The sequence below is a fragment of the Salvia hispanica genome, chromosome 4, assembly GCF_023119035.1.
Source record: "Salvia hispanica cultivar TCC Black 2014 chromosome 4, UniMelb_Shisp_WGS_1.0, whole genome shotgun sequence".
In the NCBI taxonomy this organism is placed as follows: Eukaryota; Viridiplantae; Streptophyta; class Magnoliopsida; order Lamiales; family Lamiaceae; genus Salvia; species Salvia hispanica.
This window is the reverse complement of record NC_062968.1, coordinates 50,603,016-50,621,658: the sequence shown is the minus strand read 5'-3', so window position 1 is coordinate 50,621,658 and position 18,643 is coordinate 50,603,016. Positions and strand designations below refer to the sequence as shown.

General features: G+C 35.2%; 4 protein-coding genes across 4 annotated transcripts; 1 reads left to right on the top strand and 3 right to left on the bottom strand.

Annotated features, from left to right (window-relative positions):
- Positions 1-1,726, bottom strand: LOC125221343 (putative F-box/LRR-repeat protein At5g02930). The gene is made up of 3 exons (XM_048123465.1): positions 1,234-1,726; positions 464-855; positions 1-379 (listed from the first exon to the last, which is right to left on the bottom strand). Exons 1-3 carry the CDS (start codon positions 1,724-1,726, stop codon positions 104-106), a joined length of 1,161 nt encoding a protein of 386 aa, XP_047979422.1. The 3' UTR covers positions 1-103.
- A 3,926-nt stretch (positions 1,727-5,652) lies between these two features.
- LOC125221342 (F-box/LRR-repeat protein At3g26922-like) lies at positions 5,653-7,095 on the bottom strand. Its single transcript, XM_048123464.1, has 2 exons — positions 6,169-7,095; positions 5,653-5,913 (listed from the first exon to the last, which is right to left on the bottom strand). The coding sequence occupies exons 1-2, from the start codon at positions 7,093-7,095 to the stop codon at positions 5,653-5,655; spliced, it is 1,188 nt and encodes a 395-aa protein (XP_047979421.1).
- Positions 7,096-7,153: 58 nt separating this feature from the next.
- On the top strand, positions 7,154-9,502 carry LOC125221341 (F-box/LRR-repeat protein At3g26922-like; the record flags this gene model as incomplete). The annotated part of the gene is made up of 3 exons (XM_048123463.1): positions 7,154-7,181; positions 7,745-8,649; positions 9,082-9,502. Coding segments are annotated over 3 exons (1,197 nt in total), but the record flags the coding sequence as incomplete, so codon positions are not given.
- Positions 9,503-14,809: 5,307 nt separating this feature from the next.
- Positions 14,810-18,487, bottom strand: LOC125185311 (auxin transporter-like protein 3). Its single transcript, XM_048081834.1, has 8 exons — positions 18,267-18,487; positions 17,997-18,182; positions 17,811-17,923; positions 16,798-16,981; positions 16,583-16,680; positions 16,062-16,269; positions 15,729-15,986; positions 14,810-15,291 (listed from the first exon to the last, which is right to left on the bottom strand). The coding sequence occupies exons 1-8, from the start codon at positions 18,423-18,425 to the stop codon at positions 15,103-15,105; spliced, it is 1,395 nt and encodes a 464-aa protein (XP_047937791.1). The 5' UTR covers positions 18,426-18,487; the 3' UTR covers positions 14,810-15,102.
- Between the last annotated feature and the right edge of the window lie 156 nt (positions 18,488-18,643).

Genomic DNA, 18,643 nt, shown 5'->3' with positions numbered 1-18,643 from the left:
TACCAACCAAAATAATAATAAAATTAATACTATGATTGTCCAGATCATGAATATTGTTTGGAATCTATAAATTGTAACATAACTCAAACCAATATATTTGAGACTATGATGCTTCCTCTTCTATTCCAAACAGAAGTTTGAGTTGCTGTTCATCGCTGTCGTCTTCAAGCAAATCTTGGTAACTCTTTTCAACCACATTCACACCTTGTGGCAACTCTACCACCAACGATTCAAAATACAAAATCCCCTCCGTCAAGAAGTTCATCACTCTCCGTAGCACTGTAGAAAATTTCCGACGCCGTTGGATAATCTTCAGACATTTCATGTAGGGAAAAGGACAAGGGCTTTGCTCAATCAAACCACCATCCATTTCAAGAATCTTCATTTCCAAACACAAACAAATTACATGTTTAATTATTGTATATTAGTATAGTAAGAGAAAGTTAGAGAGAAAGTTAGGTACCTTAAGGGTGTCCAAAGACAATGCAACAATCTTAGCATTTCCAAGTTGTTGAAGCATCCTAACACAATTCAGAAGCATTCTTTCCTCATCGAATTTGCTAAAAAATTGTTGTTGCCTTTTATGAATGCTCAAATGAACTTCCTCCAGTATTGGGAGATTAACCTTGGAACATACCAAAGGTAATAAACCCTCATATCTAAACGAAGTAAGCAACGGAGCATAAATCTCCACCATCATATGCGAATACGAATATTCTTGATCAATAATTTCAAGAACTCTAAGCTTTGGAGCCTTCACAATAAGCCCATAAACCAAACTCCGCCCTATGGTAAGCTTCTCCAGCTCCGGCAAGCCCGAAAACGGCTCCTTCAGGCAAAAATAACACCCTCTATCTGAAAAATATATGAATAAGATTATGACAAAACGCTTTAATGAAATAATCATAATAACACTTTAATTAAATATTGCAGGCAAAATGATATCAATACATATATCTCGTAGAGAAATATCCTACCTCCGTTTACAAAAAAATAGACCATTTTATCATTTTAGGTTTTTCACCAAAATTAGGCCAATTTCTAAATAAGAAAAGTTTTAAACATTTAAATAATGTGGATCGTATACAATTCACTAACATTACTTTTTTACTCATTTCTCATCTCTACCAACTACATAATTATTATTAAAACCCGTGACATACATAACTATGTTTATTTTTAGTGGACGGAGGTAGTACTATATTCCTAAGTTTATCTGATAATAATACCCACCATCAATATTGACCAATGCAGTGCTTTCAAGATAAAGGGTTTTCAAATGTTGTAAATATGAGAAGTGGTTGGGTTTCCAAATCACGTAGCGGAACTGCCTAAGCTCGAGCTCCCGGAGCGTTTCGGAGGCAAAGAGCGCCTCTGGGAGCGTGAGATCCGGGCGGCAGTGCGCATGGAGGCGGAGGGATCGGACGCCATGATTGACGGCGTAGATCACGCATTGATGCACGAATGCCGCATCTGCGTGGACATGGCTGTCGAACGAGAGGTGGAAGCTGCGGATGGGAGCAGCGCCGTCGCGGTGGGAGAGGAAGTTGGAGACGAAGGCGGAGAAGCGGCTCATGAGGTGGAAGCGGAGATCGGGGAGAGAGAAGCTGAGGTTTTTCCATCGTGTGGAGAGGATGCTTGTTTGAACGGCTTCGTTGATGTCAATTAATGAGAGGATTTGTTGCAGAATTGCGTCTGGAAGTTGGCTGATTCTATCTTCCTCCATTTTCTCTGCATTATTTGATGGTTTTGATTTAGTTCTTGATAATATATGTGACACTTTCATGGCGTCCCTATTTGAAAAAATAATTGATTTGTTTTTTCTCCTATTGACTTTGTGTGAAGCACGTTGTTCCCATTATCATGCAAGTGTGTACTTGTATTTGTTCAAAAAACAGTATAGGATCAAAGCATTCAAATTTTATACTAAAAGACTTAACATATGATGATCATCATATTCATAAAAAAAATGGACGAATCCTTGATATAAAAATTTGCTAAATAATAGTTGTAACTTGTAATATTTGAAATAAGTTGATGGTCAACTTTGAATTTGCAGAATGCAAAACAATACTACTCCCTCCGTCCCGGCTAAGATGACACATTGCTTAGCCGGCACGGGATTTTAGAAGTTATTGGTTAAAGTGTTTAATTGGAGAAAGAGAAGGTGGATGTAGGTATTAAAATAGAGAGATAAAGAAAGATGGATATTTTAATAGGAGTGATAAAAAAGTGGTTGAGTGTATTAATTGGAGAGAGAAAGTTACCAAAAAAGGAAATGTGTCATCTTAGTTGGGACAAACTGAAAAGGAAAACGTGTCATCTTAAGCGGGACGGAGGGAGTAGTATATAAGTATAAATTTTGTCTCTAAAACAGAAGTTGTATACCAAATTACTAGTTTTATATTTTGTACAAAACTCAGTATATAGGGTACATGCGGGTACCTGCACCCGACGAGTCGGGTACCCGCTACTCGTTTCAGACAAAATGGCAGTCCCAATATCCATCCCGCACTGAATCGGGTATAACCTGATACCCGAGTTGGATATCTCGTACCCGTTCGATCTTTTTCATGTATTCCAAGGAAGAAATGATTAAGAAAGTCAATTCATGATAAATGATCAATACTTCATATTTACAAACACATGTTTGAACTTTATTTTTGGTGGCTAATTGGTATAGTGGTATTTATGCTTCTTCTTATATGATGTTTATCTCAAATCCTCCATTAAAAATATTTGCAAATCTTTATGCTAATTGGAAGTATAATGAAAGAAACTGTGTAACAACCCGCCATTCTAGGGTATAATAAATACGACAATCGCTATTTAGGCGGACTTAAAAGTAACAAGAACATAGACTAGGGTTTCATTTAAAGGGTTTTGACCAAGGTATTTAATGAACTATTAAAGCAATAAGTCAACGGCTTAATCAAGAAAAATCAATGATGAATAGATATCGTAAATTATGCTCAAAAGACAAGGGCTTAATATAATCCAAAAACGCATTTTGTCTCAATATTCTAAACCAAAAGGAATAAGTTAAAAAACAAACGATAGTAAGTTTCATGTTTCAGCAGAAGCAACCAAGAGAAAAGTGAAGTCATGTATGAAGACACAACCCCACTCAATATTTCAAGACAATCATATTATCATTCAATTTATTTGCTCAACACCGCCAACCGCTCGTCGTCGCTCAACTCGCACATAGGAAAAACACATGCAGGGCTGAGTATTTTAAACATACTCAGTGAACTCATGCCAAAACATTTTAATAGATATGCCATCCTTACCATAGTGAACTCGAGTTTGCATTTATAGAAGAATATCTCGAGTATCACAAAAATAATTTCATAGACTGGCCAGTCAAACATTTCCTCCCATTTTCTCAACAATCAACAATTCCATAGTGCGACGAAAGTGTGACCACACTATTCGCCCACGAGACCGGCCGACTAGCAAGGACGGCTCTCGATCCCAACTGTGTACACTAGTCTGATAGGGTTTGCGGCCCTACTCAGACCCGAATTCACCCTATAGCCTAATGGAGCGGACTCACAAACTAGGTATCAGGCACACAACGTAATCAAAACAATCACAGGCATGACATAACATTTTAATCCACCCTTATAACACCATAATCAATATTTTGGTAATAAAAGAGTTTAGTGAATAAAGCCCACCTCGACTCCTTAGATCACAAGTATCGTTCTTCCTCTTGCTATCACACCGAGAGCGCGAGTTATCACCTTTAATTTATGCGTAACACAAGTAAGTCTCAATCATCTACTCAAATTAATGCATGTTCCCAACGTATCCCTTTTTCCCCTCGATTCGTTTTATATTATCACTCAAAAATCAAGGCATGATTATCATATCACTTTCTATTCGTACCACAACTCCCGATCTGACGTTAAAACATGTCACGCATGAGTGTTTTACAACACACTTCACACGCATACACACAACACACATGCACACACACCGAGGCACGCACACACACACACACGATCCACACACACTCACATACACATCTCATTCATCCATTGGTTCCCCTTTTCACTCATTCTATATGCATGAAGGTTCAAGAACACCAATTAATCGGTTAGATGAGAAAAGATTAATGCAAAAATACCTTTTCTCGATAGAACGAACGGTAGAACAAAGTAGTAGCCTTGATTCTTCAAAAATTCTTGAGTTTCAACTTCAATTCTTCTCAAAAGATGAAGAAATATTGGAGAAAAGTAGAAGAAAAATTGAGAGAGAGTGGGAGAGAGGGGAGGCGTGTATTTGGGGGAGTGGGGGGGGGCGTGTTTTTGTGTTCTAGGGTTAGGGTTTTGTTTCTTATTTATAGAGTTCAAGAATATAATCCCACAATTAAATAAATAAAGATTTGGAAAGATATAGGGGAGGGAGTTGACGTTAATTCTGGTGAGAAATAAGGAGATTTCGAAATCTTAGGCTATTTAATTTGCCTATGATTTAATTTAGATATTTCACGAAGTAGAATAAAATATCACGGAGCAGAATAAAAATAATAATCCTCCCCAAATATTAGGAAGTGGCGTTAATTAGTGATTCCTCCATAGGGAATCAATTTCAAATATTAATTAAAATAGGATATGGCAAGATCTCCTTAGATATGACTTAATATGCTAGGATATTTGAATTTATTCATGGACGAGAATAAATAAGGGATCAAATAATATAATAAAATAATATCTTCTCGCATAAATAGGAGATTTTCGAAAATCTCCTTGGAATAAGCATAGGGGTCGAAAATTCTATGGAGAAAATAAAGAATAATCGGACTTTGGATTTAATTTGGATAATTATCCCAAACAATAATTAAATCCAATAAAAATAGAATTCCTCTCCAATAAATAGAAGTGGTCGAAAATTCCAATTAAATAATGATGTTCCTATTTAATCTCACTCATCCCTTAGGAATAATTCACCACAATATTATTTCGCCATGCATCAAAATATTCACATAATTACGTCACAAAATCCACCATTTTTAATTCCACTCCATCTTCACAACACATTGACCTTTCAACGGCCACGTCATATTTTCCACAATATTGACTATTCAGTAGCCACGTCATATAATCAACAAGTTTGACTATTCAACTCAAACTAAACTCCAAATTGCAATTAGGTCACAAAGAATCATGCAATAAACCACTCATCATCTAATCCACATACTTCATAGCATTAAAAGCATTTAATGCAAAATTTTATGTCTCGAAAAATTAGGGTTCGAAAAAGTGGGGTGTTACACTGTGTGCATTCAAAATTAAAAATAAATGTTTTTAAAATACCTATATAAATATCGGGTATTTCGGGACTAACGGGTTAACCCGGGCCGATACCCGCAAAATCCAAAATAAGAATACCTGATCCCGTTCCGTTTCCCAATTTCGCCAGGTAGCGGGTACCCGATAACCGTCGGGTATCGGGTCGGGTTGGGAATTACCCGTTACCCGCTGCCCGTTTCGACACCCAATAGGGAGTACATAAAAGAAAAGAGCCACCAATATTTTTCTGATTGGGAAGTCGTCTCAGTCAATAAATAAAGAGACGAATATTGCAAAGATTTTTGATATAAAAATTTTGATTCAACTATCTTTTAAGATGATGTTTCATCTTCTATTCAAACATACGTTGAAGTAGTTGAAGTAAATCAGCGCCGCCGTCATCACTGTCGGACAAATTGTGTTCAACCACATCCACACCGTGAGGTACCTCCATCGTAAATGAGTCACAATGCAAAGTTTTTACAGTCAAGTAACTCATCACGCATTGTAGCACTGTAGAAATATCCCAACGCCCTTTGATCAATTTCAGACGTTTCATGTTGGGAAATGGAGAAGGGCTTTGCTCAATGAAATCACCATCCGATTTGATAACCTTTCAGTTTCATACAAGCATTCAAGTAATTAGAATAAATATCGATAGCTAAGACAAAAGATATATAGACTAGATTAGGAAATTAGTTTTAGTTAATACTCCTATCAGATTCCTAGGTTTATTTGATTGAACTGTGTGCCGGAAACAAATAACGCAACTATTGAGTTATCTACTACTATAAATCTAGATCATATATTCGTATATATTAGTATATCTGTGTGTGTGTCATTAGATGATGATAGAAATTCAAAATACCTCGAGGGTGTCCAAAGTCAATACAACAGTTGTAGCATTTCCAAACTGGTGAAGCATACTAACACATCTGAGATCCATCCCTCTCACGTTGACTCTTCTATAAACGTCAAAATAGACTTCCTCCAACATTGGAAAATCAACCTTCAAACATTCAAAAGCACAAAGCCCCTCATATCTAAAGCATGTAAGCAACGGAGCAGAAATCTCTCCCATTCTCCTCTCTTGATGGAGATTAACACTCTCGGTATCATCAATAATTTCAAGAAACCGAAGGCTCGGAGCTTTCACAACAATCCGGGAAACAATACATGAACAGTGGCGCAGAGTAAGCTTCTCCAGCTCCGGGAAACCAGAAAAAGGCTCCTTAAGGTCAGTATCAATATGGCTGGTGAAGTAATATCCTTGGAGACAAAGGGTTTTCAAATGTGGGAAGGAGAAGCATGAAGGGAAATAAGCGGTGTTCTTGATCTGCGTCAGCTCGAGTTCTTGTAGGCTTTCGGAGGCGAACAAGATGGGCTCGTGGTGGTAGTAGTATGTGCGGAGGCGGAGGGAGAGGGACTGAACGCCGTGATGGAGGGCGTAGTACACGCACTTCTCTATGAATGGTGCGGATGTGCGGACGAAAAGGCTGTCAAATGAGAGGAGGAAGCTGCGGATGGAGGTGGCGTTGTCGCTGTGGGAGAGGAAGTGGGAGATGAAGTCGGAGAAGTGGTGGGAGGTGGCTTGGGCGGCTTTGTAATTGTTTAAGGGGGAGTGGGTGTGGGCGGCGAAGCGGGTGAGGTGGAAGTGGAGATCGGAGAGGGAGTGCCAGAGGTTTTTCCATCTCCTGGACAAGATGCTTGTCTGAATGGCTTCGTGGATGTCCGTAAAAGACAGGATTTGTAGGAGAATTTCGTCTGGGAGTTGGCTGATTCTGTCTTCTTCCATTTTTGACAAGATTTTGATTTGATGATGATGATGATGATGGAATGATGAGTTTTGATGCTTTGGTGATATGTATGTATATGAGTCAAGTGTGTGAAAATTTTCTTGGTGTCCAAGGTTAATAATTTCACTAATTTTAGTGAAGCACGTTATTTCCATTATCGTGAAGTACATTTTTTCATTTTGGGTTAATAGTCAACTGAATTATTATTATTTGCATAGTATATTGTTTCTAGTGGGCTGAATTCTCTATCGTTAGGAGATTAATGACATACATACTTCCTCTAATATATTAATAAGTACTAATATCATTTAGTAATTAGTACTCCCTCCGTCCCATTAAAGATGTCTCACTTTTCTTTTTTTTGTCCCAATCAAGATGACCCATTGCTTAAAATGGAAACCCTTTTATCTCTACTTTATTCTCTCTCTTACTTTACTCTCTCCATTTAACACACAAAATAAAGTTGTATAAAATTTCGTGCCTTCCAAAGAAGGGATCATCTTCCTTGGAACAGAGAGAGTAGTACTTACAACAGACGTGCTCTAGTCAACCAAGAATAGACGTGGACACCAAGAGAACTACACACATAAATATACACATCACCAAAGCATGAAACTCATCATCAAAATCCTCTAAAAAAAATGGTAGAAGACAGAATCAGCCAACTCCCAGATGAAATCCTCCGACACATCCTCATATTTACAGACATCAACGTCGCCGTTCAGACAAGCATCCTCTCCACACGATGGAAAAACCTCTGGCGCTCCCTCCCCGATCTCCACTTCCACCTCACCCGCTTCGCCGCCCACACCTACTTCCCCTTAAAGAGCTACGAAGCCGCCCAAACCCTCTCCCACCGCTTCTCCGACTTCATCTCCCACTTCCTCTCCCACCGTGACAGCGCCACCACCATCCGCAGCTTCCACCTCTCATTCGACAGCAGCAAGGTCTACGCGCACCATGAATTCATTGAGAATTGCTTGCACTACGCGATCAACCATGGCGTTCAATCCCTCCGTCTCCACGCCAACTACTACAGCCATGGGTCCATGTTTCTTGCCTCAAAAAGGCTGCGGGAACTCGAGCTCATCAAGTTCAGCTGCGTGACTTATTTACCTCAACACTTTTCTTTCCCACATTTGAAAACCCTTTATCTTGAAAGCTATCGATTCACCGGTGATTTTACTATCTCGGATGAGCCATTTTCGGGTTTTCCAGAGCTGGAGAAGCTTACTCTGCGAAGGTGTAATGTTTCTGGGCTTGTTGTCAAGGCTCCGAGGCTTAGGTTTCTTGAAATTATTGACGAAACCAACAGTTCGTATTTCGATCAAGAGATGAGGATGGGAGAGATTTCTGCTCCATTGCTTACTAGCTTTAGCTATGAGGGTTTTTTTGCTTTTGAATGCTCAAAGGTTGATCTCCCAGTGTTGGAACATGTCTACTTCGACATTTATAAAAGAGTGCATGTCAAAGGGATGCATCTCAAATGTGTCAGGATGCTTCAGCAATTTGGAAATGCTACAACTGTTGCATTGACTTTGGACACCCTCAAGGTATTGCCAATTCTTATCCTAATCACAAGATATGAGCATGATCTAGCTAGATTTCATACTAATTCATATTTCATGTTGAGAAATTAAACACAACACTTAGAAAAGTCACTTGTTGTGATTTGTTCTAGTTTTTTATTGTGTTTAATCCACTACTTTCGGTATTAAACATGAAAAATTCTTGGTACACAACTCTTGTTCTTTATGTTCAATTCTAAACTTTTTACCTATTTCTCCATAACACCATAGCCATAGATCATGAACTTGTGTCAGAATTAATTAATCAATTAATAAATTAGTAAATCTTATTTACTTAATTATTACACAATATACTAATCTAATCTATATATATCTTTCATATCTCCGCCTTAATTTGTTTTAAAGTACTGGAACGGTGTTGCTTAATTAATTACTATGCTTGTTTTATAATCCAAGGTTCTAGAATCGGATGGCGATTTCATTAAGCGAAGCCCTTCTCCATTTCCCTACATGAAATGTCTGAAATTGATCAAAGGGCGTTGGGATATTTCTACAGTGCTACAATGCGTGATGAATTATTTGACTGTGGAAACTTTGCATTGTGATTCACTGGTGGTGGAGTTTCCTCGTGGTGTGGATGTGGTTGAACAAAATTTGGAGGATTTGTCTGACGACGACGATAGTGATTTAATCCAACGACTTAAACTTCTATTCGAATAGAAAATCAAACACCATCGTCTCAAAGATGAAATCTTGACTCCGTCTTCATCCATTTTTTATGATTGTGATTTTAGATGCATTGGTGATTTTATATGTCAAACATTTTTTAAGAAGGACAAATATATTAAGAAAGTTGTATTATAGGTGTATAATACAAATACTACTTCTTAATGTTATCAAATATAATAAGTACTCCTACATAGTAGTAGTATCTATTTAGCGCTACGTATGAGAGAAATAAAAGAGGAATTGATTTCCTATGATTTTATTAGAATTTAAAATTAGGTACAATATCATAATACTATATATATTTATTCAATTTTTAATTGTGGAATGGATTCCTTTTTACTAGTAATAAATAATACTCCCTCCGTCCCAGTTTTATAGTCACATTTTGCCATAAAAGTCCGTCCCACATTTATAGTCATATTTAGAATTTTCCATATTTGGACATAAAATTTTACCCCATTATTCACTAAAATTACATCCAAATGCCATTATCAACACAAAAATAAACCAAAATAAAAATAAAAAATCAAAAAGTCATCAAGGGACTCACCTTCAACCAACTCACTTCATTTATTACACACTCCTTCATCTCACTTCATTTATTACACACTCCACCATCTCACTCTTCCATCTCACTTCATTTATTACACACTCCACCATCTCACTTCATTAATTACACACTCCACCAATTCCTTAAAACTCGTGCCCTAACTAAATGTGACTATAAATGTGGGACGGAGGGAGTAATTGTTGATTTATGGTTGGATTATGGAGTGTTGACCTGTTTTCGTAAATGGACTGGGTTCTTAAATTATGGGATAGAAATTGTTATATTGGGCTTTATTAAAACCAAATTCAAAATTAAATATTGGGCTACATCTGGTGCGCCAAATTGAAATACTTCAATTCAACTGGAGAGGGACCAGAGCAGGAGGTACTTGATAGTACTCCTTTTATTTTTCGCATATATTCCTATAACTACAGTCGTTTATAGTTTATACTCCATCTGTTATCATTAAAATAAAATATTTTAGTTTTTAGGTTATCTCACTAAAAATAAAATGACTTTTAAAACGAAAACAAAACATTTCGAATTTTTTACTTTATTATCTCTTCATTAATCCACAAAATAACACTATAGAAAATTTTGTACCGAAAAACAAATGTTTCATTTCCAATGTAACAGAGGGAGTATATACTAGTATCATTTTATCATTCTAGGGTGTCCACCAAATATAGTTTCATTTCAAAATGATTTTTGTTTCATACTTTATTCACTTTTTCTACTTCTCACTCTTACTTTTTCTTCTCTATCTCTCTTACTTTTTCTCTTTCACTCTTCTACTGTATCTATTTTCTATATTCTATGTCTTATTTTACCAATTTATTATTAAAACTCGTGTTGTCCATAAATTGAATTATTTTTTATGGACGGAGAAAGTAAAAGGTTAATTACTACTAGTATCCAACTAAGAAAATTGGAAGAAATCTATGATATTTCACTTTTTCAACTTCTCTTTCCTACTTTTTCTCTTTTACTTTTTTACATCCATTTCTTCTAGTTTTTCTCTCTTATTTTATCAGATAAATACGAAACTAATTACTATTCAACTAAGAAAATTGGGAGATAATATATACTATTACAACCCAAAGGAAATATCATAGATTTTCAAAAGGCAAATATCATAAATTCAAAAGAGCTAAAAGGAAAAAGTGAAATGAAAAGAGCAATAAAAGAAATGAAATAGGATATATAGTAATTTAGATTCAGTGGCGATCAATTTATACAGATTCTTGATACTGACTCCTACAATGTTGAACAAATAATGGGCTATTTATGCCGGGCCCAAATCCGGTTTTAGCCGAAAGTATTAATTGCTCAAATGGGTCGGGTCTTTTCAATATGGGGGTCCATGTATGACATCTTTATAAAAATATCTCATTAATGTTTAAAAATAACATATCTAAAGATATCAGTGTAGCTCGAAATTGGCTGGTCGACATAAATGATCCGTTGAATTTAGAGGGTTATAGTTGAAAATTTCCAACTCAATAAAATTACAATTTGATTCACTCATAACTCGAGAAAGACGACCTGATCTGAATCTCAATAAATTGATTGCCTTGTTTGGAAATTGATTTGATGTGTATGTGATGATTTTGATAATATGAACACGTAAATAATTGCTTGCATGGGGAGTATTTTCTTAGTGGAACTTGATTTTTTGTGTTAAGTTATTCGAATAAGCGTAGTTTTCAAAAATAGAATGTTTATAACGATACTAAAATAGCAAAATGATTATACTTAAACTAAAAGGTAGAAATAAAAATATTACTAGTGTACAATTTATTACTCCTACATTATAGTAAAAAAAAAAACTAATTAAACAAGCACACCGTATAAACAACTCTACATGAACCATAAATCAAGATTAAATTTTACAATAAAAAATAAAATGGGAGTGATCAATTGCTAACTCATCATTTAATGGCTAACTACAACTAATTTAAGACCACATAATTTTAAAAAACGTGTGGTCTACAATTTGCCACGTGTAATTTTCGTTTTTATTAATTAAATCGAAAAAGATAAAAAAAAAAAGCCAAATTAGGATTTTTGATGAAAATGTCAATCTAGTATTTCGAAAATATCAACACAATGCTTTGAGAATGTCAACACAAATTTAGGATTGACATTATATATGTTTTATATTGACATATTATTTTAGCTGCATTGACATTAACCTGTGTACGAAAAATACGAAAATTCTAGATTTTTTTTTTCAAATTTTGACGTCGGAACATATGCATGTAGTATATCGTTGGAATCCTTATAAAATTATCTTTAATTTGATATATGTTATATGAATTTAAACTTTTGGGATTTCTTTTAAAAGTTAGTTATAACTAACTTGACATTAATACCCCTATTGATTTTTATTGGAATTAATCATATAAGCCTTATTGACGTTTTTTGTTGATCGTATTGACATTTTGTGGTTGATGATCTAGGCCTTTAATTTGAATATCTAATGACTATTATTGAGTTGTAGTTAACAATTAAGTATTGAGTTAGCAATATAATTACATTCAAATTATTAAGTAATAATACTAATAAAAAAATCCAGAGGGCTATAAAGCCGTTCACGGTCTATTCATAAAACTTTTCTTCCCTCCAAGTCAAGAAATAAATAGGATCTTTTTATTAGAAATGTGACATTACACCTTATAAATCAAATTAAAGAAAAAGTTATAAAAACAAACGGGCTTTGACAAAATGACCTAGCAAATTTTTATTAGAAAAAGAGTGACAATTTTTTCTTTAAAAAGGGTAAATAATTATTGATGCCCCATGTCTTATTTTGAGAGACTAAGGCTAACAAACAAATGCAAACTTCTGAAACACTCCATAATTCCTAAACACAAAAATATGTGTGATGACTCCATTGTCACTAAAAAAGAGAGTATCCCCACTTCATCAAAATGCACACTCTCACATCACATGCAATATTTCTGACTTTCATGTGTAAATCTGTGAAGAAGAAAGAAGAAAACAATGGCTACATTAAGGGTCCATCACCCCCACCCCATCCCATGTGTGCCCTATCCTCACTCATATCAAGATCTTGCTCTTTAATTTTCATATGCTTACAATGTGAAAAGTCCAACAAAATATATAATTAAACAAGGGATATGCGATTTCTTTTTTATTTTATTTTATACTCTCATTCAAAACGAATCATTTTTTTCGGCATGAAATTTTATATGTTGTTTAGCGTGCTAAGTGAAAGAAGTACAAACATTATTGCTTCCATTTATTAATATATGTGGCTTAAAGGCATCTCAACAAGAAAAATGTGTCGATGTTATTTATGCATTAGTATGACGTTTGGTTGAACTGATTATGTACATGACTCGATTCAGTGGATTAGTTCGTTTGCTGTTTACTATTCATCGATTGGGACTCGTGTGCATAGTTTGTGGTTTGGCCATGTTCCAACGTCCTGTTTGGAGTTGAGCTTTTTAAAAGTAATTTTTTTGTTAAGCCAAGGAGCTTTTATCACACAATTTCTATCTTGTGCAACTTTTTATTTGGGACACACTGAAAATTTTATTCATAAGAACAATCAGTTTGATTCAATTTACTTGGACATAGGAGTTCATTCAACAACCAAAAACATTTCAGAACATACATATATTGGTCAATATATATATAGAAATCAATCTCAATTCATACATAATTAGCTGATATTCTCCTCTAATTAAACAAGTTCCATTTATAGTTACCATTTAGTTCAACTTTAATTCTTCATTTCGGTTACTCTAGAAAAGGCCTACATATACTACGCAGGTCCTGTTACATCTGATTGGTTGTTTATTGGAAATTGAATTAGATCATCTCTTTTCTCTCTTTACAATTTTGTATCACAGTGATAATTACAAATCATGAGTATGCATATAGACTATAGAATATATTCTTTAGATAAATTGTTACATTCGGAGTGGGGTTGTGAAATCTTGGTATGCTATCTTCAAAGTTTGAAGCCCATAAGTCTTATGTCTTGTCAATGTATTATTGATACATTTCGAACTTTCCAAATCGTTGGAGGATTACTCAATCAATCAACTAGATCATGTCCCATTTTTGACATATAAATATTACTTATACTTATAAAATATAGAGAACTAAATACTCCCTCCGTCCCAGAGAAGTTGGCATACTTTGAAAATGGCACGGGATTTTAGGAGGTTTTGTTTTGTGTGTTAAATGGAGAGAGAAAATATAATTTTTATATTCATGTGAGAGAGAACTTTTTCCAAAAAGGGAAATGTGACATCTTTTGTGGGACAAACTAAAAAGGAAAGTGTGCCATCTTTTATGGGACGGAGGGAGTAGTTTATTTCTAATTCAAATGATAGTTAAAGTTCTCTACATCGATATCTACATGGTTATTGACTGTGGTTGAAATCTCAAAATCGATGTCTTTCTTCAAAACCAATAATTTTTTTTTTAAATGGCACAAAACGTTCAAGCCAATAAACGATTACATGTATGTGTCTTGATGATAAAATTAATGGTTTGAATTGAGGGTAGCACGTCTAGTCGATTAGTTAGGCAGAATCCATTTATGTGACTTATAGGTTTAGCTTTAGAAAAAATGAAGTAGATGTGAATCCATAATTTTGATTGAAAGGGATGAGTGAATGGAATAAAGTGATCAATAAAATTATTGGGCTAAATGCATGTAGATAGCTTCAACGAAGTCATATCTTCTTGACATATGCATGATTGGTTGCCACATCGATTATAGAAAGACTCTGAATTGTAGTTTTGGAGACCACATAAATTATCTCTATGGATTTATCCTTTTGCTTCACATATTGATTTAACAATTGTTATACGTATATTTTTTTGTATGCATGCATGTATACTATAGTATATAACACAAGTATATAAGGAAAAATGCTCAAACATTAAACATATAATTAAGTAATCCCACAAAAACAGAGGGAGATACACTTCTTAGTACAACCACTTCTTTGTCACACACATGTTGAACAACAACACCCCTTCAACTAAAGAGGAAACCACCAAAAAAATACAAAACAAAAAAAGAAAAAGAAAAATTGTTACAAATGACAACTTAATCTTTACACACTTCCATATGTATAAAATCTTGATATGCAAGAACTATTTTCTCTTCACTATAAGCATAGGAGTTTAATTATAATCCAACCAAACCAAACTCAATGCTTAGGGCATTGGTAACACTTTGCGAAAAGGCCAAAAGTGTTGATTTGACGCACGAAATTCACCATACTTGCCCACCCTCCAAATCCAAAACCAATAATGAAAACCCATGCCACCACAAATATGTTGGTTATGTACAAACCAGCCCACCCCCCAAGAATTCTTGGAGGCCTCTCCACTGCATTCTGAAATTAAAAAAAAATACATAATGAGAAAAAGTTCGTTCGTCAGTAATCAGTCGACAATCAACGGCAAACAGTCATCCGTCGGCAATCCGCACTTTTACCTTTGCTTTACAAAATATATGCGTGTGTGGGGGAGTGGTGTGTCTATTTCATTAGCTGCCTAACATGTTGAAAGTGTTTAAAAAAAGTTAAGCTAAGGATTGATGGTTGGTGTCTATTGCACTTTAATTAAATAGTCCTATATATAAATATACATCACATTATCTGTCACACTAGACATTCGGAATTTATGCTACCGAAATTGATCATAAACACTTTTTATTAGGCATATCCCTAGGCTATTCCGGGACCATTAACATGTGAGTGACTCATTTCAATATTTCTTGAAATAATAGTATTGATTAATTAATAGTATTTTTTTTTAAAATTTTGCTCACCTCCCTAGCTGATGGAGAAGCAAATGTGACCATATGTGCCATTGCAGGTATAATGTAAACTGTGAAGCTAACAAGAAGTGATCCAACTGTGGAGTTGATAGGCCCAAAGAAGGGGAAGATTATAGCAAGGAACCATATCGGAATGACCACGGGCAGCCTTGTTAGAGCGCGCTTGAACAAGCTTTTAGTTTCGTGTACCCCGACAAATTTCTCCCACACAAAGTAGAGAGGCGTGCACGCGAACCCAAATGTTATGAACTGTTAGGACAATAATATAACATTTTCTTCATCAAGGAAATTTTTTTAAAAAAGTAAAATTTAAAAGAAATGGACCTGATGTATGAGCATGAGGACTATTGCAGCATCTCTAAACCTAGTTCTTGGGAGCAAAGCCAAAGCATTTGACCTATTTAGAAGCAAATCTCCAAAAGCCCAATAAACAGCACTTGCTGAAGGAAGGGTTAGTGTTAGGACATAAATTGTTGCCAACAAGTATATTAGCTTGAACTTTTGCGGCTTCCACATTGCATGCATTATTTCCCTGAAAAACAAAAAAATAATATGATCATTAATATAATCAAAGAATGGAAAATGAAATTGTTGTTTGTGAGGTTCTAATTTCAACTTAATTAGCTTAAAATATTAGTACTAACTTATAGTACTATAATATAATGTCATTTTCAAGAGAAGCTTTGATCATGTTTCTAGGAAGCATGCTCCAAATCCTAATAAAAGGTGTCAAATTCCAGCTGTGAACCTTTTCATGTGGATATCCAACTACTAGAATATAGTAATATAAAGTTTTCCTATCTTCTCTCTCTTGAAAAAGAAAATGAAAATTAGTAGAAACTTACACTGTGACAGCATGCCCACCAAATGTATAAAGAATGTTGGTAGCTCCAGTAAAGTAGAGGACCATTTTGGTTGGCCCTGAATGCTGCACTCCTTCAACCTTCACTTACCAAAATTCATTATTTTAATAAATAATTCTTACAAGTCCAAAGTTCCACTTTAGTACCATGATTAAGGTTGATTGTATATAATTACTTTAGGAAAAAAAAGAATTCACCTGGCCATGTAGGAGGGAAGCAATGGTTAGGTACCAAGCTGTATAAGTGGTCATAATTAGGCCTAAAAATGACCAGATCCTGTAGTTGTGGAATGATGGGATGAAAACAGTTGTAGCACAGCATGCTCCAAATATGTATGTCCAAGTCCTCTTATCAAGGTTGTCATTTATGTAATAGATGTTACTGCAAAAAAACAAAGGAGAGGTTATCATTATTCAATCCTTTTCCTTTTGTGATTTGAGATGTAGATGTATAATTCATAGAAATATATCACGTCTGAGAAAATATGAAAATGATGGATGGGTCTAACTTGGTACATCAAGTGTACTTTACGCATGCCATATAGGGATACATGGTTAAACCAGAACTACCAGTCATGGAGTAAATCTGAAGTGGCATAACGGTTCTATCAGTCCGGTTCCAATTCTAGCCAAAAATTGGGAAAAACTGGGGGAAATAATAAACCCGTGGAACAAAAAATGAAAAAGTAACCCTAACAAAAACCGTTCAAAAATCGACAATTTTAAATCATAATTGAAACTATTGGTTATGAACCGAAACCATTGATTCTTGAACCTGGAGCATCCCTACACATACATAATTAATCATTCTTTATACATGATTCGTGTATAAGGGCAATGGATGATGTATAGATGCTACACTCAGTGAATTTAACGGTTACAGTTTCAATTTTCAAACCGTAACTGACTCTCACGGGCTGAATAAGAAATTGCAAACCGGTTCTGATTTGGCTCGAAATCGAGAAAACCCAAGAAAAACTAGGATTTTTTTTAAAAAAAAATAGCTTCAAAACCGGCATCTTTTAACTGGAATCAAAACAGCCAGTTCTGTACCGAAACCATTGGTTCTTGAACCGGGGTATCCCTACCCATGCATAATAAATCATTCTTTATAGATACTATACTCGGCCGAATGTAATATCTCTCTCTTACATACACCATGTAAAACAGTAGTACTAACTAGACATGATTTATCAAACAAAAAGCAATACCTTGCACATGCAATGAGCTGAATGACAGATCCAAATAGAAGGAAAGTACAGTTGAAAAAAAGGCCTATGTTTCTCCAATGCTTTCCCAACAGCCCATCAAGAACCTCAAACCACTGCACAAGTGTATGAACAACAGATCACATATCCATAGCATAATCTAAAGAAGCTCAAGAAAATGGTATATACCTGGATGACATGGTTCCTAAAATCAACTTTCTCTCTTTCCTTCCTAGTTCTGTACTCAACATAAAGCACACTGATGAGATAAGCAGTCCAGCTCCCCATCAACCCATACAACAGTTGAAATACAATCCCAGATGCCATTCCCAGTTGTGAGAATGAATAAGGCAGTGTTAGCAGCACTTGAGCAACCTATAATTCAGACAAAATTTTGGTTTTAGTGTTTTTCAAAATCTTATTACAACATACTTACTATGCAATAACAAACATATGAACCTGATTAGAAGCACAGCTGAACCATGCATCATAAACTGAGCCACCATGCCAAAACATGCTTGATAATTTGCTCTTGGTGGAAGTGGATCTCACATCTTCTTCTCTCTCCATTTCCACATAGTTTCCTGCAACTACAGTTTCTACTTTCTCTGAAGCCATTTTTTTTGTTACACAGAGTTACTAGAAAAGCAGTATAGAGTTTGAGGGGGTTTGCATATATAATAGAGGAGTGGAATTTTTTCCCTTTTAAAAAAAAATATCTTGAAAATAAGAATTTTTTAATTTTATAGTTTGAGCAGTGGGTGGACAGTTTCTACATTCTTGTGCTTTGTACACAAGAATGTGTAGTGTTTCTTGAGCAGTGATTGGGACATGCT

Bases quoted from the DNA above. Each gene is read 5' to 3' on its own strand.
- LOC125221343 (XM_048123465.1), bottom strand. From the start codon at position 1,726: ATGGAGGAAGATAGAATCAGCCAACTTCCAGACGCAATTCTGCAACAA. The intron at 856-1,233 runs GTGGGTATTATT...TATATTTTTCAG, and splicing joins TGCATTGGTCAATATTGATG to ATAGAGGGTGTTATTTTTGC. The intron at 380-463 runs GTACCTAACTTT...TTGGAAATGAAG, and splicing joins TGTCTTTGGACACCCTTAAG to ATTCTTGAAATGGATGGTGG.
- LOC125221342 (XM_048123464.1), bottom strand. From the start codon at position 7,095: ATGGAAGAAGACAGAATCAGCCAACTCCCAGACGAAATTCTCCTACAA. The intron at 5,914-6,168 runs GTATTTTGAATT...TGAAACTGAAAG, and splicing joins TGACTTTGGACACCCTCGAG to GTTATCAAATCGGATGGTGA.
- LOC125185311 (XM_048081834.1), bottom strand. From the start codon at position 18,425: ATGGCTTCAGAGAAAGTAGAAACTGTAGTTGCAGGAAACTATGTGGAA. The intron at 18,183-18,266 runs GTTCATATGTTT...TCTGAATTATAG, and splicing joins TCAGCTGTGCTTCTAATCAG to GTTGCTCAAGTGCTGCTAAC. The intron at 16,681-16,797 runs GTGAATTCTTTT...TGGTAAGTGAAG, and splicing joins CTTCCCTCCTACATGGCCAG to GTTGAAGGAGTGCAGCATTC.